This window comes from Petaurus breviceps, unplaced genomic scaffold (genome assembly GCF_028583685.1).
Source record: "Petaurus breviceps papuanus isolate PSGF00001 unplaced genomic scaffold, PetGlider_PUasm1.0 180, whole genome shotgun sequence".
In the NCBI taxonomy this organism is placed as follows: Eukaryota; Metazoa; Chordata; class Mammalia; order Diprotodontia; family Petauridae; genus Petaurus; species Petaurus breviceps.
The window spans coordinates 2,626,992-2,643,750 of NW_027185782.1; the positions used below are offsets into that span (position 1 = coordinate 2,626,992).

The 16,759-nt window shown below is 40.0% G+C and overlaps 1 protein-coding gene and 1 long non-coding RNA gene across 3 annotated transcripts in view; both read right to left on the minus strand.

Annotated features, from left to right (window-relative positions):
• PIAS4 (protein inhibitor of activated STAT 4) overlaps positions 1-16,759 on the minus strand; it is a 162,164-nt gene that overhangs the window by 34,362 nt on the left and 111,043 nt on the right. For both annotated transcript variants that reach the window (XM_069086832.1, XM_069086831.1), the window contains one exon: positions 12,554-12,977. In XM_069086832.1, the coding sequence (XP_068942933.1) occupies positions 12,554-12,977 (424 nt within the window). The remainder of the gene's footprint in view (positions 1-12,553; positions 12,978-16,759) is intronic.
• On the minus strand, positions 256-12,546 carry LOC138160248 (uncharacterized). Its single transcript, XR_011168112.1, has 2 exons — positions 4,966-12,546; positions 256-1,096 (listed from the first exon to the last, which is right to left on the minus strand). It is a non-coding gene; the product is annotated as an uncharacterized lncRNA (long non-coding RNA).

Sequence of the window (16,759 nt, forward strand, 5' to 3'; positions counted from 1 at the left end):
AGTGTGTACAAAGTAAGGTGATCAGGACTTTGAGGCAGGCCTTGGGATCAAACTGTATGAGAGTCAGTGAAAGGAGATGGAGAGACTTCCCTGGGGAAGAGCTGCTGTGGAAGAGGCTCTGAGTGCTGCTGTCAAGAAGAGGAATTCCTGTCTACACTGCACTGCACACATCTGTTGGCTGTTGCTCTACCTACCCACAAAGAGCTGAACTAGAACCGCAAAGTGGAAGACACAGAGATTTTCTGGTCATCATAAAGGGGGAAACCTTCCTGATGCTCAGAGCTAACAATGGAATGGGCTGCCTCAGGGGTAGAGAGAGGTCAAGTGGAGATCAGATGACTAAACTCTCAGGACTGTGATAAAGGGGTCTTTTGCTTCAGGAGTTGGATAGTACGACTACTGAAATTCTCTCAATTCTCTCATTTTGCCACTGGACCCGCACCCATGGCTAGAGGGTTTTATGCCCTCCAAACCAAGGTCTGGCCTTCAGTCAACTGCAAACTCCTGCGCTGTTAAGCCAGGAGAGGGAAGAAAAAACAAACTTTCTCTACAGCAACTCAAACTTTTCCCTCAAATATCTGGGGATTTTAAGGACCATTTAGTCCAGTCCCTTCATTTTATAGATGAGGAAACTGAAGCCAAGAGAAACTGTGACTTCTTCAAGGTCATATAACCGGAGTAGATGGAGAACCCAAGGCCTTTGACTCTAAATTAAGCTCTTTTTTCATTATCCCATGACAAAGGCAATAAAAAACACTGGCCTGGAGTTGAAAAGGAGCAAGAGGCATCCTCAAAGAGTCAGATGTTCTGTATTTAGTAAGATATTAGGCAGTCATCTACAAAATGACAGTGAGGGTTTTTTTCCTTCCAGTCTTCTTTCAGCACTGTAAGACTGAAGCAATGCTCTGGCCAAAACCAGTTCAATTTTTTCTGCAGATGTTGATTATCAGGAAGACATGGGAGAAAGCAGGAAAGGAGGTGGCATACATAAGGTCAGGAGAAATGGTAGGTTAGAAGCCAAAGTCAGGTACTGAAAACTGTGAAGGGTCAGGAACTTCATTTTCTCCCCTGAGAGTGTCTTGTTTCTTGGTAACAGCTGAGAATAGAAGGGGAGATATCTGACATTAACCCATAAGCCCACTCAGCTATCAACTGTTTATGAATTTCATATTCCTAATTTCTACAAGGTTATGAATGCAAGAAAACAACAAGATGGCTGGTTATTCCCACTCTGAGTTCTGAATCACTAAGTCTTCCTAGAAGTTTACTCCTCTGAAACACATCTAGTCTCTTACTCTTCCCCAAAACAATGCATCATCAACCTATGGAGTTATTACATAACTAACTGGCTTGAATTTCCTGTAAAATATGTCATAAAAGGTTGGTATACACCAATACACGGCTAGGTGGCACAGTGAGTAAAGCATAGGCCCAGAATCAGGAGGACCCGAGTTTGGATCGGGCCTCAGACACTTAACAGACACAAAAAAATTAGCCATGCAACCTTGGGCAAGTTACTTAACCCCAACTGCCCTCCAAAAGGCAATATATATATGAAAATATGTCATAAAATCTATTCACAGGGTGTCTCAGGATCAAAGAAACAGGAGAGCCAGAAGCATCCTCAGATAACATCTAGACCAGAGGTTCTCAACCTCTGTACTATGGACCCTTCTGGCAGTCTGGTGAAGTCTTATCAATCCCTCTTCAAAACAATATTTTTAAATGCATAAAACAAAGCACACAGAATTACAAAACTAGGAAACTAATTATACTGAAACATAGATCAATTTTTTTTTTTTGTTTTTGAGTTCATGGACCCCAGGTTTAGATCCCAGAGGTGGGGAACCTGTGGTCTCGAGGCTGCAATTTCCTCACCAGGGGCCGATCTAATTTTATAATAGATGATATTAAGGCCAATAGAGGTGAAGAGACTTTGTTATAGCAGTCACCTAGCAAGTCTGGGGCAGATCTCTGAATCTAAGGAAAAGGTCTTAGGGTAGCTAGGTGGCACAGTGAATAGAGCATTGGCCCTGGAATCTGGAGGACCTGAGTTCAGATCTGGCCTCAGACACTTACCATAACACTTACTAGCCATGTGATCTTGGGCAAGTCACTTAACCCCAAATGCCCTGCCTTCCCCCTCCAAAAAAAAAAAGTGGGGGGAAAAAAAGGTCTTGCACCAAACCAGTTACCTTTCTACAATATGACATTTGAGAGAAGCTCCAGAAAGCCAGTTTATTTGTTTTTAATCTCCTGATAGTCCCCAACCTCATATAGATACATTCTAGATTGGAGTCTCAAACATCTTGAGGAATGCAGCTACTTCCATTTTCCTGAAGCCTTAAGATCTTCAAGGGGTATTCAGCAGCATCCCTAAAGTGTACAGGCTACTCCACTGCCATCTAGTTATCAAACCAATGGAGACTTCTGTTTTCTGGATCTAGTGTTCAACAAATTCACTCTCAGAGTACCCAATATATACAAGGCATGCAGAAGACAAGAAACCTAAGATGTATCCTCAGTGTTGCAAATATACGTTAACATTTTTTAAAATGTTTGTTTCCTAAAATATACTTCCCCCCTTCTTTTTGTTATATGGGATAGAAAGAAGGGAATACAGATGAGGTAAAAACAAAGGATATCAATAATTTTTTTAAAAAAAAATGTGTTTCTAGGAATGCACTCTAATTGGAGATGGAAGCAAAGACACAAAGGAATAACCTTGATTTATCATATAATTGACAAAAGGCATGGTACAGACAGTAAATACCACAGGCATTTAGAGGAAGATGACAGTACTTCAGAATGGAATGGTCAGGAAAATGCTGAATGATGTACATCAGACCTACAAAGATGGTTCAGACTCAGATTGGATCTACAGCTGGAAAGGACCAAAGAAATAATCTAGCCTAACCCTGAAAGCATTTCTGGCAGGGAAAGTACAGTGAACAAAGACACAGAGGGAGCAAAGTTGTGTGACAGAATAGTGTGAGATAAGTCTGGAAAGCAGGGTTGAGACTACAGAAGGCCTTGAATCCAGTCTGAAGAGTTAAGGCTTGAACCAAGAAAGCTTTATATTTCTCTGATTATACTTTTACACATCAAACCTTGTACTATAGTGTCATACCTGGTGTCTCTCCTATTATAAACTTGCTGAAGTCAAGGGCCATCACAACATCTTTCTTGGTGCTAAATAATATTTGCTGAATGAACAAATGATCTTGAATAGGGGTATAACATGATAAGTTATCTAAAAAGATGAATATGGCAAACTTCTGTTATCTCCAATAGAGAAGTAACTGGGAGCTAAACTATGGGAGGCCAAATCTTGAAGATCTCAGGTAAACCGTTTCTCAGGTTTTTATGGCTCAATACATAGTGCTACAAGTAATAGTGTTGGTGTCAGAAAGACATGGGGGAAGGGAGGAAAGGAGGTGGCACTACCAGGTAAGAGAAATGGTAGGGTAAGTCTGAGGGTTTTAAGAGTCAGAAATTGGTTATAGAGTCATGTGGGTAGAAATGTAAAGTGGCATCATTTCCATTCATCTAAGTTTTTGCATCACCTACAATTCTCACTCTATCCTTCCCTTAATTCCTTCCCAGAGATCATCTCTGTCTCTTTTTTTTTTTGCTTTTTTGGAGGGGCAATTGGGGTTAAGTGACTTGCCCAAGGTCACATGGCTAGTAAGTATTAAGTGTCTGAGGCCAGATTTGAACTCAGGTCCTCCTGACTTCAGGGCCGGTGCTCTATTCACTGCACCATCTAGCCGCCCTATGATCATCTCTTTTGAAGGGGGGAAAAAAGGAAAAAAAAAGTTCAGCAAATGAATGTGTTGAAAACTTTTGACATTCTACATAGTGTTCCATACTGCAAAGGAGAAGGAGATGTCTTCTCCCATCTCTTCACTGGGGCCAATCTTGGTCATTATAATTTAAAAAATTAATTTTCTCTTATTCTACTGTTATTCTTTCATTTACATTCTTGCAGTCATTGTATAAAAAGTCTTCCTGCTTCTACTTATTTCACTTGGTCCTGCCAGGTCTCTTTGATTTTTTTTACTTTGTTCATTTCTTACAGTGTAGTAGTAATATTCCAATACACTGACATACCAGTAATTTGTTCACCTATTCCCCAACTGATGGGTACCCACTGCTTTCAGTTTTTTTGCTACAACAAAAAAGGGCTGCTAGAAAGATTTTGATACATACAGGTCTTTTCTCTCTTAGGGGGAAGAGGGGAAGCATAGACCTTATAGTGGGTATATATAGTTTAGTGACTTTTAGGATATGGTTCCAATGTGCTTTCTATAATGACTGAATAGCTGGGTCAATTCTCAGTTTCTTCAACACAGTATTAGCATGCCCATCATTCCAGAGTTCCTTTATCTCTGCCAATCAGATTCTGGGTATAAGGTAGAACCTCAGAGTTGTTTTAGTTTGCATTTCTCAGTGATTTGGAGTATTTTCTCCATATGGCTGTTGATAGTACACTAATATTCCATTACATTCAGGTACCATTATTTTTTAAAAATCTATTACCTATTTTTTCTAGGTCTTTTGTTTTTGCTACCACTAAGAGACTCCATAAATATTTTGATGTATGTGGGGACTTTTTGTCATTAACGTTCCTGGAGTATATACCTTGTAGTGAAAACTCTGGGTCAAAAGGTACTCATACTTTAATCACCCTTTTTGCATGAGCCCAAACTTTTCCAGAATGGCTCAATTCATAGCTCCATCAACAAGACATTAGTGTGCCCATCTTTCTACCCTTGACTATTGTGGAGGACTATTTTTAACTGAACCTCAACACAGAAAAGCCAGAGTTGTTCAGTTTCCTTTTAATAACATTAGGCTCAACCACTTAGAAATAGGGACAATAAGTTGAAGTCATAGGGAAGAGGTTTTGGGTATCACATAAAGAAAAACCTCCTAACAATTAAACATTTATCAAGCACCTACCTATGGGTAACACACAGTACTAAGTATCAGGCCTACAAAGGTGAAAACATCAAACACTCCCTGTTCTTAGAGGGGAGTAAGAATTAAATAACAATTCTTAATAATCAGAACTGTCCCAAAGTGGAACAAGCTGCTTCAGACGTATTAAATTAGTCGAGCTTGGAGGTCTTTCATTGAAGCTGGCTGATGATTTGTTGAGCATGTTGTAGAGGGATTCCTGCTCAGGTACAGGTCGGTTTAGATGACCTCTGTGGTCCTTGCCAATTTTCTTTTCCAAGCATCAGTAATTTTTCTCTTTCTGTTACTTTAGATCACTTCCTATGCTTTTTCTTTTGGTACTTTCTCTTCCTTTCCATTACCAAAATCCTTAGCTAGGCTCCAGTCACCTCTTGTTTATATGGTGATTTTCTTCCTGATTTCTCCACCAGCTTCTCTCCCTATAAGTAATTTTTATATTATTTAAACAGGCTTTTGTTTGGATACTTCTTCAGTTTTTTCAATCCCCTCCTCAAACTACATATGGCTTCCCCACCACTGGACAAAGTCCCTGCACTCCTGAAATCAAGCTCTGAGATGCCCACTCATTTGGGTTCTATTTGACCTCTTCTCTTCCCCAAACACAAACTCACTACTCTAATGAGGTAAAACTATTACTTGCCTGCAAACATCAATGTTTAGTTTCTCATCTTGGAACTCATATCCAGGTTCTGATCCTTTAATAAAATGTTGGTTAGGGGTGGCCAGGTAGCACAGCGAGTAAGAGCACCAGCCCCAGTGTCAGGATGACCTGGGATTGAATCTGGGCTCAGATACTTAGCACCACACCCAGAAATAACTGGCTGTGTAACCTTGAGCAAGTAACTTAACCCCAATTGCTTTAAAAAATAAATAAAATAAAATATTGGTTAAAAATCCGGAAAAATTTTTTTATGAACTACAATAGTTTGGAGAGAATGTACAAAATCATATTCCTAAATGAAACATTTTAAAGTACCTACTATGTTAACTATATAAAAAACACATGGTTTTGGACCTCAAAACTTAGTAGAGGCTAAGATATCACACACATGTTACAAAAGCAGAATTTCAAAATATGTTAGAAAGACAAAAATAAAGGGCTCTTGGATGTAAAAAAAAAAAAAGTGAGAAGACACTTGCAACTTGAGGGGAAGGATATTAAGGTAGTGATAGAATATACTGGAGGCTTCATGAAACTGATAACTGGGCCTTAGAGGTTGAGGCTTTAACTTCCTTTTCCTGCTAAAAGGTCTTCCTAATCTTCACTTATTTAAACATTATGAATTCTCGAAGTCCAGCAAGTCCCACTGCCTCCTTGAGGTCTGACCACACTCCTCTCCAACTTCCTCTGTAGTTTCTGGTATTGCTCTCTGGGAGTAGTATGTGAAAGGCAGCACAGTAAAGTGGAATGGACACTTCATTTTGAGTCAGAGGACTGGAGGGCTCAAATTCTAGTTCTGCCCTTAAAAGCTGTGTGACACTGGTTTAGTTTACATAGCCTTTCTGATCATCAGGTTTGTCTGTTTTCATTTATAAAATAAGAAAGTAGAACTCAAGGGTACTATGGTATCTTTCAGCTTTAAATACTATCCTATCTTAATGTGTGGGCAGCTAAGCAGTTCAGTGGATAGAGTGCTGGGCCTGAAGTCAGAAGACTCATATTCCTGAATTCAAATCTGACCCCAGTCAAGTCACTTAACACTGTTTGTCTCAGTTTCCTCATCTGTAAAATGAGCTGGAGAAGAAAATAGCAAACCACTTCAGTATCTCCACCAAGAAAACTCTACTGGGGTTAGGAAGAGTCAGACTTGACTGAAAAACAACTGATCTTAATGCATATATTCTCTCTTTTAACTAGGGTTCTTCCTGAGGGCTTCTCACCTTAGCTTCCTTTATCTTAACAGACCTAGGATCCCACCTTATAATAAACTTTTTACTGAATGTCTGTTAATATTCCTCCTATTACTCTATTGATAAGAGCTAATGGGACATAACAGACTAGGAGTTAGGGAATGTGGACTCAAATTCCTGTGTAAGTGCTATGTGTTAAACTCTCTTAGTCTCAGGCTACTCAAAGGTTATTTAATAAGTGGATTACAATGTGCATCGGGAAAGGGAGTTCCCAGCCCAAACAAAACAAAGGGTCTTTTAGTGTAGGCCTAACCTCGGATCATAGATCTTCCATTCTCTTCTCTTTCTCAAGTCAGGTCCCTTAGGGGTGCTGAACACTGAAATGCATACTCTGATGTGGGAATGGAGTACTATGGAGAAGAGGTTGCTTGGATATGTTCAAATTTTAAAGCCAGAAGCTTAAGACTCCAAAAGATGGAGCAATCAAGAGGGAATGATGATACCTGTATCATATTCCATGTTGCCTAAGTACATGCTGGGCTCAAGAGGAAAATACCCTTTGCTCTGTAGCCCCACCCAGCTGGCTAGACCTATTTTGGGTGGGAATGAAAGAAAAGCTTCTCCAGGGTATTTGATGAGGGTTGAAGACTGGAGCATTAATTTAGAGGGATCAATTAGTAGGCTAAATGTTTATTCTGTGGCAGTAAGGGGCCAAGAATCTAAATAAATTATCTTCAATAGTGATTCTTTTTACATATTTGAGAGTAAACTGTTCAGTCTGGTTAGCAATTTAAGAGGTTGGGGGGTGGGAGAGAAGAGAAGGAAGAGGGCCAACGAAAAATGTAAAAGATGAGCAACTAGGTATTTAAAAGCAGTATGCTATTGCTAAAAACACACTGAATTGTGTGGCCCAGGTTCTAGTCAGAGCTCCTGTCACTGACAGGTTAGAGCACCCTGGTTAAGTCCCTTTGTTTCTTTAAGCCTCAGTTTTCTAATGCGTTAAAGGAGGATGCTGGACTAGATGAGCCAAGTTTCCTTTGAGCTCTGATGTTTTTCCTGTCTCTTCTCTCTTGTGGTCTCCCCATCCCCCCCAGCATCAAGTACTGCAATTCTATTTGATTTATGTTTCCTCTCTGCCAAGACATTCTCCATCGGGGATCCATCTATGGCGGCCTGCCCTTCAGAAGAACACGACCACTCAGGAGTACTGGATGTTTCACCAGATTGCTAGCAGCAGGCGAGTGCAGAGGAGACAAATGGAAGGCAAAGCCTCTTCTCTTCTGTTATTCCAAAAGAACTAATATAAAGTGCCAACAATGCAGGATGGTGGCTCCAACACCTGATGGCAAAAGATGGTGCTGGGAGATATGTAGGAATACTGCCTCTTATTCAGAGCTCAGATAATGTTTTTTTAGTTTTAGAAAAACAGGTACCCTGAGTGTCACATGACCCTATGATTTAAAGTTGGAAAGGGCCTTAGAGATCTAGTTCAATCTCCACCCACCCTTTTAAGAGTTTTGATGTCTTTGTAAAAATCTCAGTCATTTCCATATACAATCCCCCAGGCATCACTTAGTGAGCCTTTCCTTTTAACAAAGAAAAACTATTAAGCAAAATCAACCTCAGCAATCATAGCTGAGTGCACGTGTAACATTCTACAGTGGTAGTCTTCATCAGGGAAAGAGGGAAGGTACATCTCTTCTCCATTGATAATAACATTTAGCCTTCTTGTGTAAATAGAATGACCAAGCTTAGTCTCATAGAAGAAATGAGGTATATGCACCTCCCCCCCTTTTTTGGCAGGGCTGAGGGTAAAGGACTATGGATATGGAACACTACATACACTGTCTTTGTGTTGATGTGCTTTGTTAGTTCTACTAAACTGCTTCTCCCCCCTCCTTTATTTTTTGATACAACTCTGTAGAGAATGGAATGAGAAAGGATATATTCGACATGAAGATAATATAAAAGTAAAAGACAGCAGTAAAATTTTTAAAAACACATCAATTTATGGGGTTCAGTTTCATTTTAGTCCAACCCCCTCATTCAACAGATAAAGATTACACAGGGAGTACATAGCAAAAACAGAATTTAAACCCTGATTCCAAACAGAGCTCTCCCCCTCTACTATACCATGCTGTATTCCTTGCCCATTTCACTGACTGTGTCTCCCTAGGAGATTTCTACTGGTTTTGTCTCTTCAAAACCCAACTCAAGCTTAATGCCATGGGGAAAATTCTCAGCCCACTTCAACCTTCTTTGATGCCTCAGCTGAAAGGGCAGATTCATTTCACTTCATCTTTGGGAATAGCAGCTAGTTGCCGCTCTAGATTGGATTGGTCTAAGATATCTGGGACAAAACCCTTTCCTTCAGTTTCTAAACAAGAGGTCTCCATGCCAATCCCTCCACATCTACACTTGATCCCATTGCTCTTCCCATCTTCTCTGGCAGAACACATCCTCAGTAATCACCGCCTCTGGAATCGTCAACCCTTGCTGGATCCTTTCATCCTGCTAACTCTATCTCTTCAGCAGGGGCCTCCATTCACTCTCTCCTCTTACTTAATTTCTTACAATTTGGCTTCCATTCTTATCATTCCAGCAAAACTCCTCTCTCCAAAGTTACTAATGATCTCTTAGTTGCCAAACTCAAAGGCCTTTTCTCAGTTCTCATTCTCTTTGACTTCTCTGCAGCCTCTGACACTGCTGATCACACTGTCCTCCTTGATTGGTTGTTCTTCTCCCTGGCTTTTCGGGACACCTCTTCTCTCCTCGTTCTTTTCCTAATTAACTGCTCCTCCTCTGTCTCCTTTGCTAGATCCTCTTCCAGAGCATTCCCACTAACTGTCAGTGTCCCACAGAGTTCTATCCTATCTATTCTCTATACCACTTCACGTGATGACCTTATTAGCTCCCATGGATTTACTTACTATCTCTGTGATAATTTTCAAACCTATCTATTCTGCCCCAAATTCCAATCTTGAATATCCAAACTGTTTTTTTCAAATATTTTAAACAGGATTATCTAGTAGACATCTCCATTAAGTCCAAAATGGAATTCATGATCTTTTCCCTTAAGTTCTACCTCCTCTCCATTACTGTAGAGGGCTACACCAGCCTCCCAATTCCTCAGGCTCATAACCTAGGAGTGATCCTCCTGATACTGCCACCACTAGTGCAGGTCTTCATCACCTCATGCCTGGATTATTACAATAAACAGCCCGATGGTGGGTTTTCCTGCCTCAACTCTTGTCCCCACTCCAATCCATCCTCTATTCAGCTACTAAAGTGCAAGTCTGACTATGTCACCCCACTACTCAATAAACTCCACTGGCTCCCTATTGACTTCAGGATCAAATACAAAATGCTGTTTGGCATTCAAAGTACTTTATAACCTAGTCTCTCCTACCTTTACATCCTAACCCAAACCTCTATTTCCAGCCTCATCAGATACGATTCCCCCTCCTGCATGCTGTGATCTGGCCTTCTCTGCCCTTATGACCTGTCACTCTATCTCCACTGCACGACCATCCATCACCCGTGCCTGGAATTCACTCCTTCCTAACATGTGACTATGCAGCTCAAGTACCATCTTCTGTATGAAGCCTTTCGTGGTCCCCCTCCCCCTGCAACTGCTCACACTAGTGCCCCCCCAACTACCTTGTATTTATTTCATTTGCTTTTATTCATTTTACATTTATGCTTTATATATTTCTCTATGTACTTGTCTCCTCCATTAGAATTTAAGCTCTCTCATTTTTCGTACTTGTTTCCCAGCACACAGCACAATGCCTGGCACTTAGGAAACACTTAAAAATGCTTGCTGCTGATCAATGTTAAAACAAGGTTGTGTAGGTTGTAGGGAGAAGAGAAGAATTTTTTTTGAACTAGAAGTATAATTCTTAGTATAGACCAGAGACACTATCTTCCCAGAGATTACGGGGTAGGAATCCCTTCAAAGGTAGCAAAAACAGAAGCACTGGGGGAAGACAACTCCACAAATTTGAAAGCTCTGGTGCTAAGGAGCTGAATATTTTTCCAAGTACTATATAGATAGCCTTGCCTGAACCAAGTTCAAATTTACCAACAATATGGGGTGGTTTTTTTTGCCTTTTTTGGGGGGGAGGGCAATTGGGGTTAAGTGACTTGCCCAAGGTCACACAGCTTGTTTTTGTGTTAAGTGTCTGAGGCCGCATTTGAACTCAGGTCTTCCTGACTCCAGGGCTGGTGCTTTATTCACTGCACCACCTAGCTGCCTTATACCAATATGTTTTAATTCAGTCTAGTAGTCCCTCTTTAATGTAAGCCCACCTTCAAAATTACCTTGCTCTTTCATCAATTCAAGGATTTTAAAAAAAATATGCACTACTTTCAAATTCTGCCAGCCTAAGACTGAGTAAGGGAAAGATGATGATAAAATCCCTGTAATTTTCCTATAATTTGAAAGTGCTCAAATTCTGAATCAAATCATCCTTAAAGTAGTGAACTAAACAAAATTCTGTCCCTTGCATAAGGTCGGGAGACAGGGAAGGTCTTATAAGAAAAAGCTTTCTACAATACAACCAGCATGTGTTTTAAAATTAGGAAAGTATGGGAAAAATTATGGAAAACAGAAGAAAAACTTAAGAAAAAGAAGGCTCAGTGAGTCCTTTCAGCTTAAATTACGGTAACAAACTAGCATTTTGAACCAATCTGTTTCAGGCCAGCTAGGTTATAGCATACCAAACTAAAATTTATGAGAGCAAACACTATGTTCAAAGACCGATTCTACTTTCCTTCCATTGTCAATCAATTACTTCCTTCTTCCATGTTCACTCAAAACCAATATCCCATCTTAAAGATTATTACACTGGTACACTCAGTTTTGAGAACGAGGGGACATGGGGACACAGACACACACATTTTTCTCATTGACCAAAGATATGAAGTCCTAGACTCTGTTTAATACCATCCATTCTTCACTTTAAAAGTTTGTGAGAAAAAAGTGTTCATGACATATCTTTTTATCTCTATCGTACTAGCTAGGCTCTAAAGACCAGGTAGTTGGGATACTAAGAGTTAGAACCCTAGTATGTTATTCAAGTACAGCTGTTAGAGGTTTTTTCTTTACATTTGCATTTCTGGTTGCCTAATAGGATATGATGTGTGGTACAGACAGTGTGAAAAATTAACAAAAGTAAATAGTATCTAAAAGAAAAGTGGAACAAGATCAAATGAACCACAACAACAAGAAAGGTTCTTGATTTTGAAGAGACTATAGCAGGTGATCAGTTCTGACAACGTGTTTAAAAAGTGATGTGGCAAAACTCTGACACCCCCACCCCCTTTTTCCTCAAGAGCTGGTGAAGGAGAACAACTGCTACCATGCCCACTCTGGAGGCAGGTGGCAGTTCTCATATACTGTAGGCAACCAACCCACATACTACTGAAAATAGGTTTGTGAGGCTAGAGGTTGCCAACCCCTGGACCAAAGCTGGAAAAGGAAGATCTGAGGCCTACATATGAACACTTGCAGAAGGCCATTACCCTGATTTCACCTCACTGTAGGGCAAAGATACCTTCACGAGTGCTGAGAGGATCTGAACAAGGTAAGCCCATAGGTTATTGGAACACAAAGGGCCTTAAAGTTTAATTCTTAAAATGTTTGTTTTTAAACAGACACACATACACTTTCCATGCATATCACAGGCTCAAAGCCTGCCTCACTCAAAAGACTCACCTAACTCTGTTGGCTTCAGCAATTCATCCAAGATATTAAAGAAGGGTAGTTTCACCAGGCGGACTTCTGGCTTGACAACTTTAGAGGGTAATCGTCCAAGTCCATTTAGGTATTTCCCATACAGCACAGGATAGTCAATGTTGGGAGTAGAAATAGAAGTCCTGGGGACAGTGCTTCCCCGGTCATAGGAAGAATGTATGGAGAGCGGGTCCAAAGGCCGGTGAGGCTGTACAGGGTCAGAGCTCTTCTTGGCATAGCGAGTCTCATAGAGTTCCTTAATTTTCTTGAAGACTTCAGGGCTGCAGTCAAACTGGACGAGCTGTAGTGCCCTGGTGACAAGTTCATGTTTAAGTCCACTCTTACTTCGGCCAACAAAACCAAGAAGCATCTGGAGATCGGAGACTCTAAAACTCATCACCATGTTCTAAAGAAGAGCAACCATGGGGGAGGGGAAAAGTCTTAAAATTGGAACAACCAGTGAAATCTAAAAACATTCCTGTAATCTGATAAGCCAGGTTCCAAAGCACCCTCAATGCAACACCTACTCTTCTGAATTCATCAGACACCCTCCACTTGGGGCAGAAAGTTGCTTAGGAAGCAGCCAGCTTTCCATCCTTTGCCCTACTACTCCCTTACTCCAGTCACTAACCCACTTTTGCCCAGGCCATGCTCTCTACCCTGAAGTACATCCCCCATTTGTTCTCCTGTCTATCTGCCATGTTCCACATCAAGAACCCTATCTTTCACTAAACTGTCCCTGACTCCCTCCCCGTCCAGTGATCTCCTCTCCTCTCCTCTCTCTCCCCCTCTTCTTCCCACACACATACTCTGGATTTATAGCATTTATTCTCTCTGTCTCTGAATAACAGTTGTCTTTGTGTTTAAACATCTTGTATCCCCAGATACATCTTACATTTATGTAATCTCCACCATACCAAGATCATAGTAGAAACTTAATGAATATTGTTCATTAGACCACTGCAGCTATGAACAATGCATACACAATTCTGTGATGCTCCAATGTATTTATCTGGCATCATCACTCAAAGAGGAAAAAGCATACAAAATCAGATCAGTAGATTTGTCATAGAAGCATCTTCCAGTTTTTGGTAAAATGTGGTTAAGAAGAATTATTATATACTGATAGTCAAAGACTATATACACTCCATAATATTCAAAGTTAGTCATGGGGAATGAAATGTGAAAGAAATTTGGAGAATTGGAAACACATGGTAGAGGGGTCAAAGAAGTGGGAATTCAGCTAGACAAGCAAAAGAACTCAAGAGAAACATATTATTTTACCATTCTGAGTCAATTCTGGTTTGCTGGGAACATAGACAATGATGCTTATGTACAGTCAACTCCAAAAGAGTATTTATTTCCAATTTCTGATTATTTAAACAGACAAGCCTCCATTAATACATTTCTACAACTAGTTTAATAAGCAGCTTTGTAGTATAATAGAAAGAAGACTAGATCAGGAGTCAAAGAGACTAGAATTACAATCTAGGCCTAGAGTGGGAAACCTGCAGCCTCAAGGCCACATGTGGCCCTCCTTGGGTACGGCTTTTTGACTGAGTCCAAGTTTTACAGAACAAATCCTTTTATTAAGGGGATTTATTCTGGGAAGTTTGGAATTAGTCAAAGGGCCACACTTGAGGATCTGGAGGGCCACACATGGCCTTGAGACCCCTGGCAGATGGTGCTATATAGTATCAATACCAATGCAAAAAGATTTGTTCAAGATATTGTCTAGAGCTCTTCAGTTTCAAAGAGTCATGCAGGGGAAAACACTTTGTAAATCTTAAATGTACTAGGTTAAATGAAGTTTTGGGGAATGTGAAACTAAAAAGGAGCAATTTAAAACAGGTTTTGTGTTCTAGTTCTCTATGAGGGATCCTAACCTGTAAGCTAACTTTTTTTTTTTTACATTTTGAGATAATATCAAATAATCAAATAATATATCTGGTTTCTTTTGTAATCTTATGTGTTTTACTTTATACATTTAAAAATACTGTTCTAAGAACAATTCTCAACATTATCCTAATGGCTCATAGGTTTCACCAGACTGCCAAAAGGGCTCATGACACAAAAAATGTTAGAAGTGCCTGTTCTAGACTGTCAACTCTGGTCCAGCTACCTGAAATCCTGTATCCCTCAAAAGGATAGGACACTTATGGTCAAGTAGAACTAACCCCTAGCAATAACCACCCTGTGGTTGTCTGTGGAGGTAGCTACAAAGAAATACTCAAAATACTGAGATACTTAATACTCAAAGACATACTTAAGCATGTCACTAACTCACATCTGAATATGGAGAACACCACATCAATAATACCAGACAGATGAATAATGGAACAGAAAGGTTTTAACCTCTCTATGCCTTCCCCAAACTGCTTGTAGGCAAGAACAGGCCTCTTGAAACAGACCCAGGTTCTTAGAGGGAAAGGGCTATGTCATGTTGAAGACAGAGTAATAACAAATGGAGACTGGCCCTTTTGCTTATTGGATATGAAAAAGGATTCCAAATGAAACTCTATGAACTGCAAGCCTTAAAGTATAACATAAGCAGAACCTATTATTGATATTGTCCAGACACTCTCCAAAGGGCCTATCAACCTAGACCAAGATAAAAAGTGCTAAAACGATGATCCTAGAACATCTTAAATCTCCCTTGCTCAAGAAGCCTCAGTGGCTCTCCTTGCCTCTAACATAAAGTATCAACTGTTTTACATTTAAAGACCTGGACCATCTAGCTCCAATCTACCTTTTCATACATTTCATATCATTCCCCTGTATGTACTATACATTCCAGTCAGACTGGTCTTTTTTTTTTTCAGTTTCCTGAACAACATTCTGTCCCATTAGTGCCCCTTCTCCATATCTAGTACATTCCCCTCCTCACCTTCCTCTCCTGAAATTACTAGGTCCACTAAAGGCCCATGGGAAGAATTTCCTGATTTCTCCAAGTAATTTGGTATCTATTTACTTATCCTTGTCCTTATTTATTTCTCAGTAGAATAGAAGCTCCTTATGAGCAGATTTCTAGATTCCCCACTGCCTAAAAGTACCAGTCAATCAATCAATCAATCAAGGATTTATCAACCACCTGCAATGTGCCAGGCAATGAACCAGGCACCAGGGGATACAAAATGCCAATTATTGCCCTCATGAAGCTTAAATTCTAACGGGGAAACAACATATACACATATAGAGACATACAAGGTATCTGGGAAAGAAGAGAGTATACTAATGTTTGAACTGAGTCTTAAACAAAGCAGTTGAGGAAGGAGTATGTTCCAGGTATGGAGACCCCCAGGCATATAGTAGAAGGTGCTTAATAAATACTTCTAGAACTGAGCTGTTGATTATTACATACTCTTTACTCAATAGCTATTACTACAACTCAGTCTTCCTCCAGACATAGGGGAGATGGGGGAAGAAAGTGAGGAGAGAAAAGTGACAAAAAAACCCCAAACACCTACAAAAGGGAAAAACCCACCCCCATCCCCATTATAAATCATTTCTGGCTCTGGCTAGTCCACATTAAAAGCATCACAAAATTCTGCACAGTGTCACTGCACTACAGGTAAGTAGCCTAAATTCCCTACCTTGTCAAAAGTTTATCTTCCTAGATTTACAGTACTCCTCCCACAGCCTGAATTTCAGCCTCCTCTGGTCCAATAGCAAGCCAAGACTCACACTGGCCAACAGAACTTAAAAAGCATTCTCTTCTAGGCTTTTTTTTTTTTGTGGGGGTAAGGGAGGGAGAAAAGGAGTTTAATGTAACCCTAAATCCTCTTTGGAGATTATGACACCACTTTTTTGTGCTCTATATAAGAAAAACTTAGACGTCTCATCCTGATCTGTAAAAACATTCAATACGATAAACATCAAATAATTATGAACTAGGAGAGTAAGAGTGTAGTGAATAGGAAGGTAACTTTGAAATAGGGAGAGCTGGGTCCAACCAAGTTCCCCAGGCAAACTCTCTTAAATATTTAAGACAGCTTTGTTAAACTCAAATTAAGTGTATCCCAGGAGGCCACAAAATGACTTGAAAAACCACTAATTAACATTACCTATGTTGTACTGTATTTTTATTAATTTTGTTAAACATTTCCCAATTACATTTTAGTCTGTTAAGGGACACGTTTTTTTAGTTTTATGCGTTGTTTGACACCTTTGCTAAGTTATAGATATGGA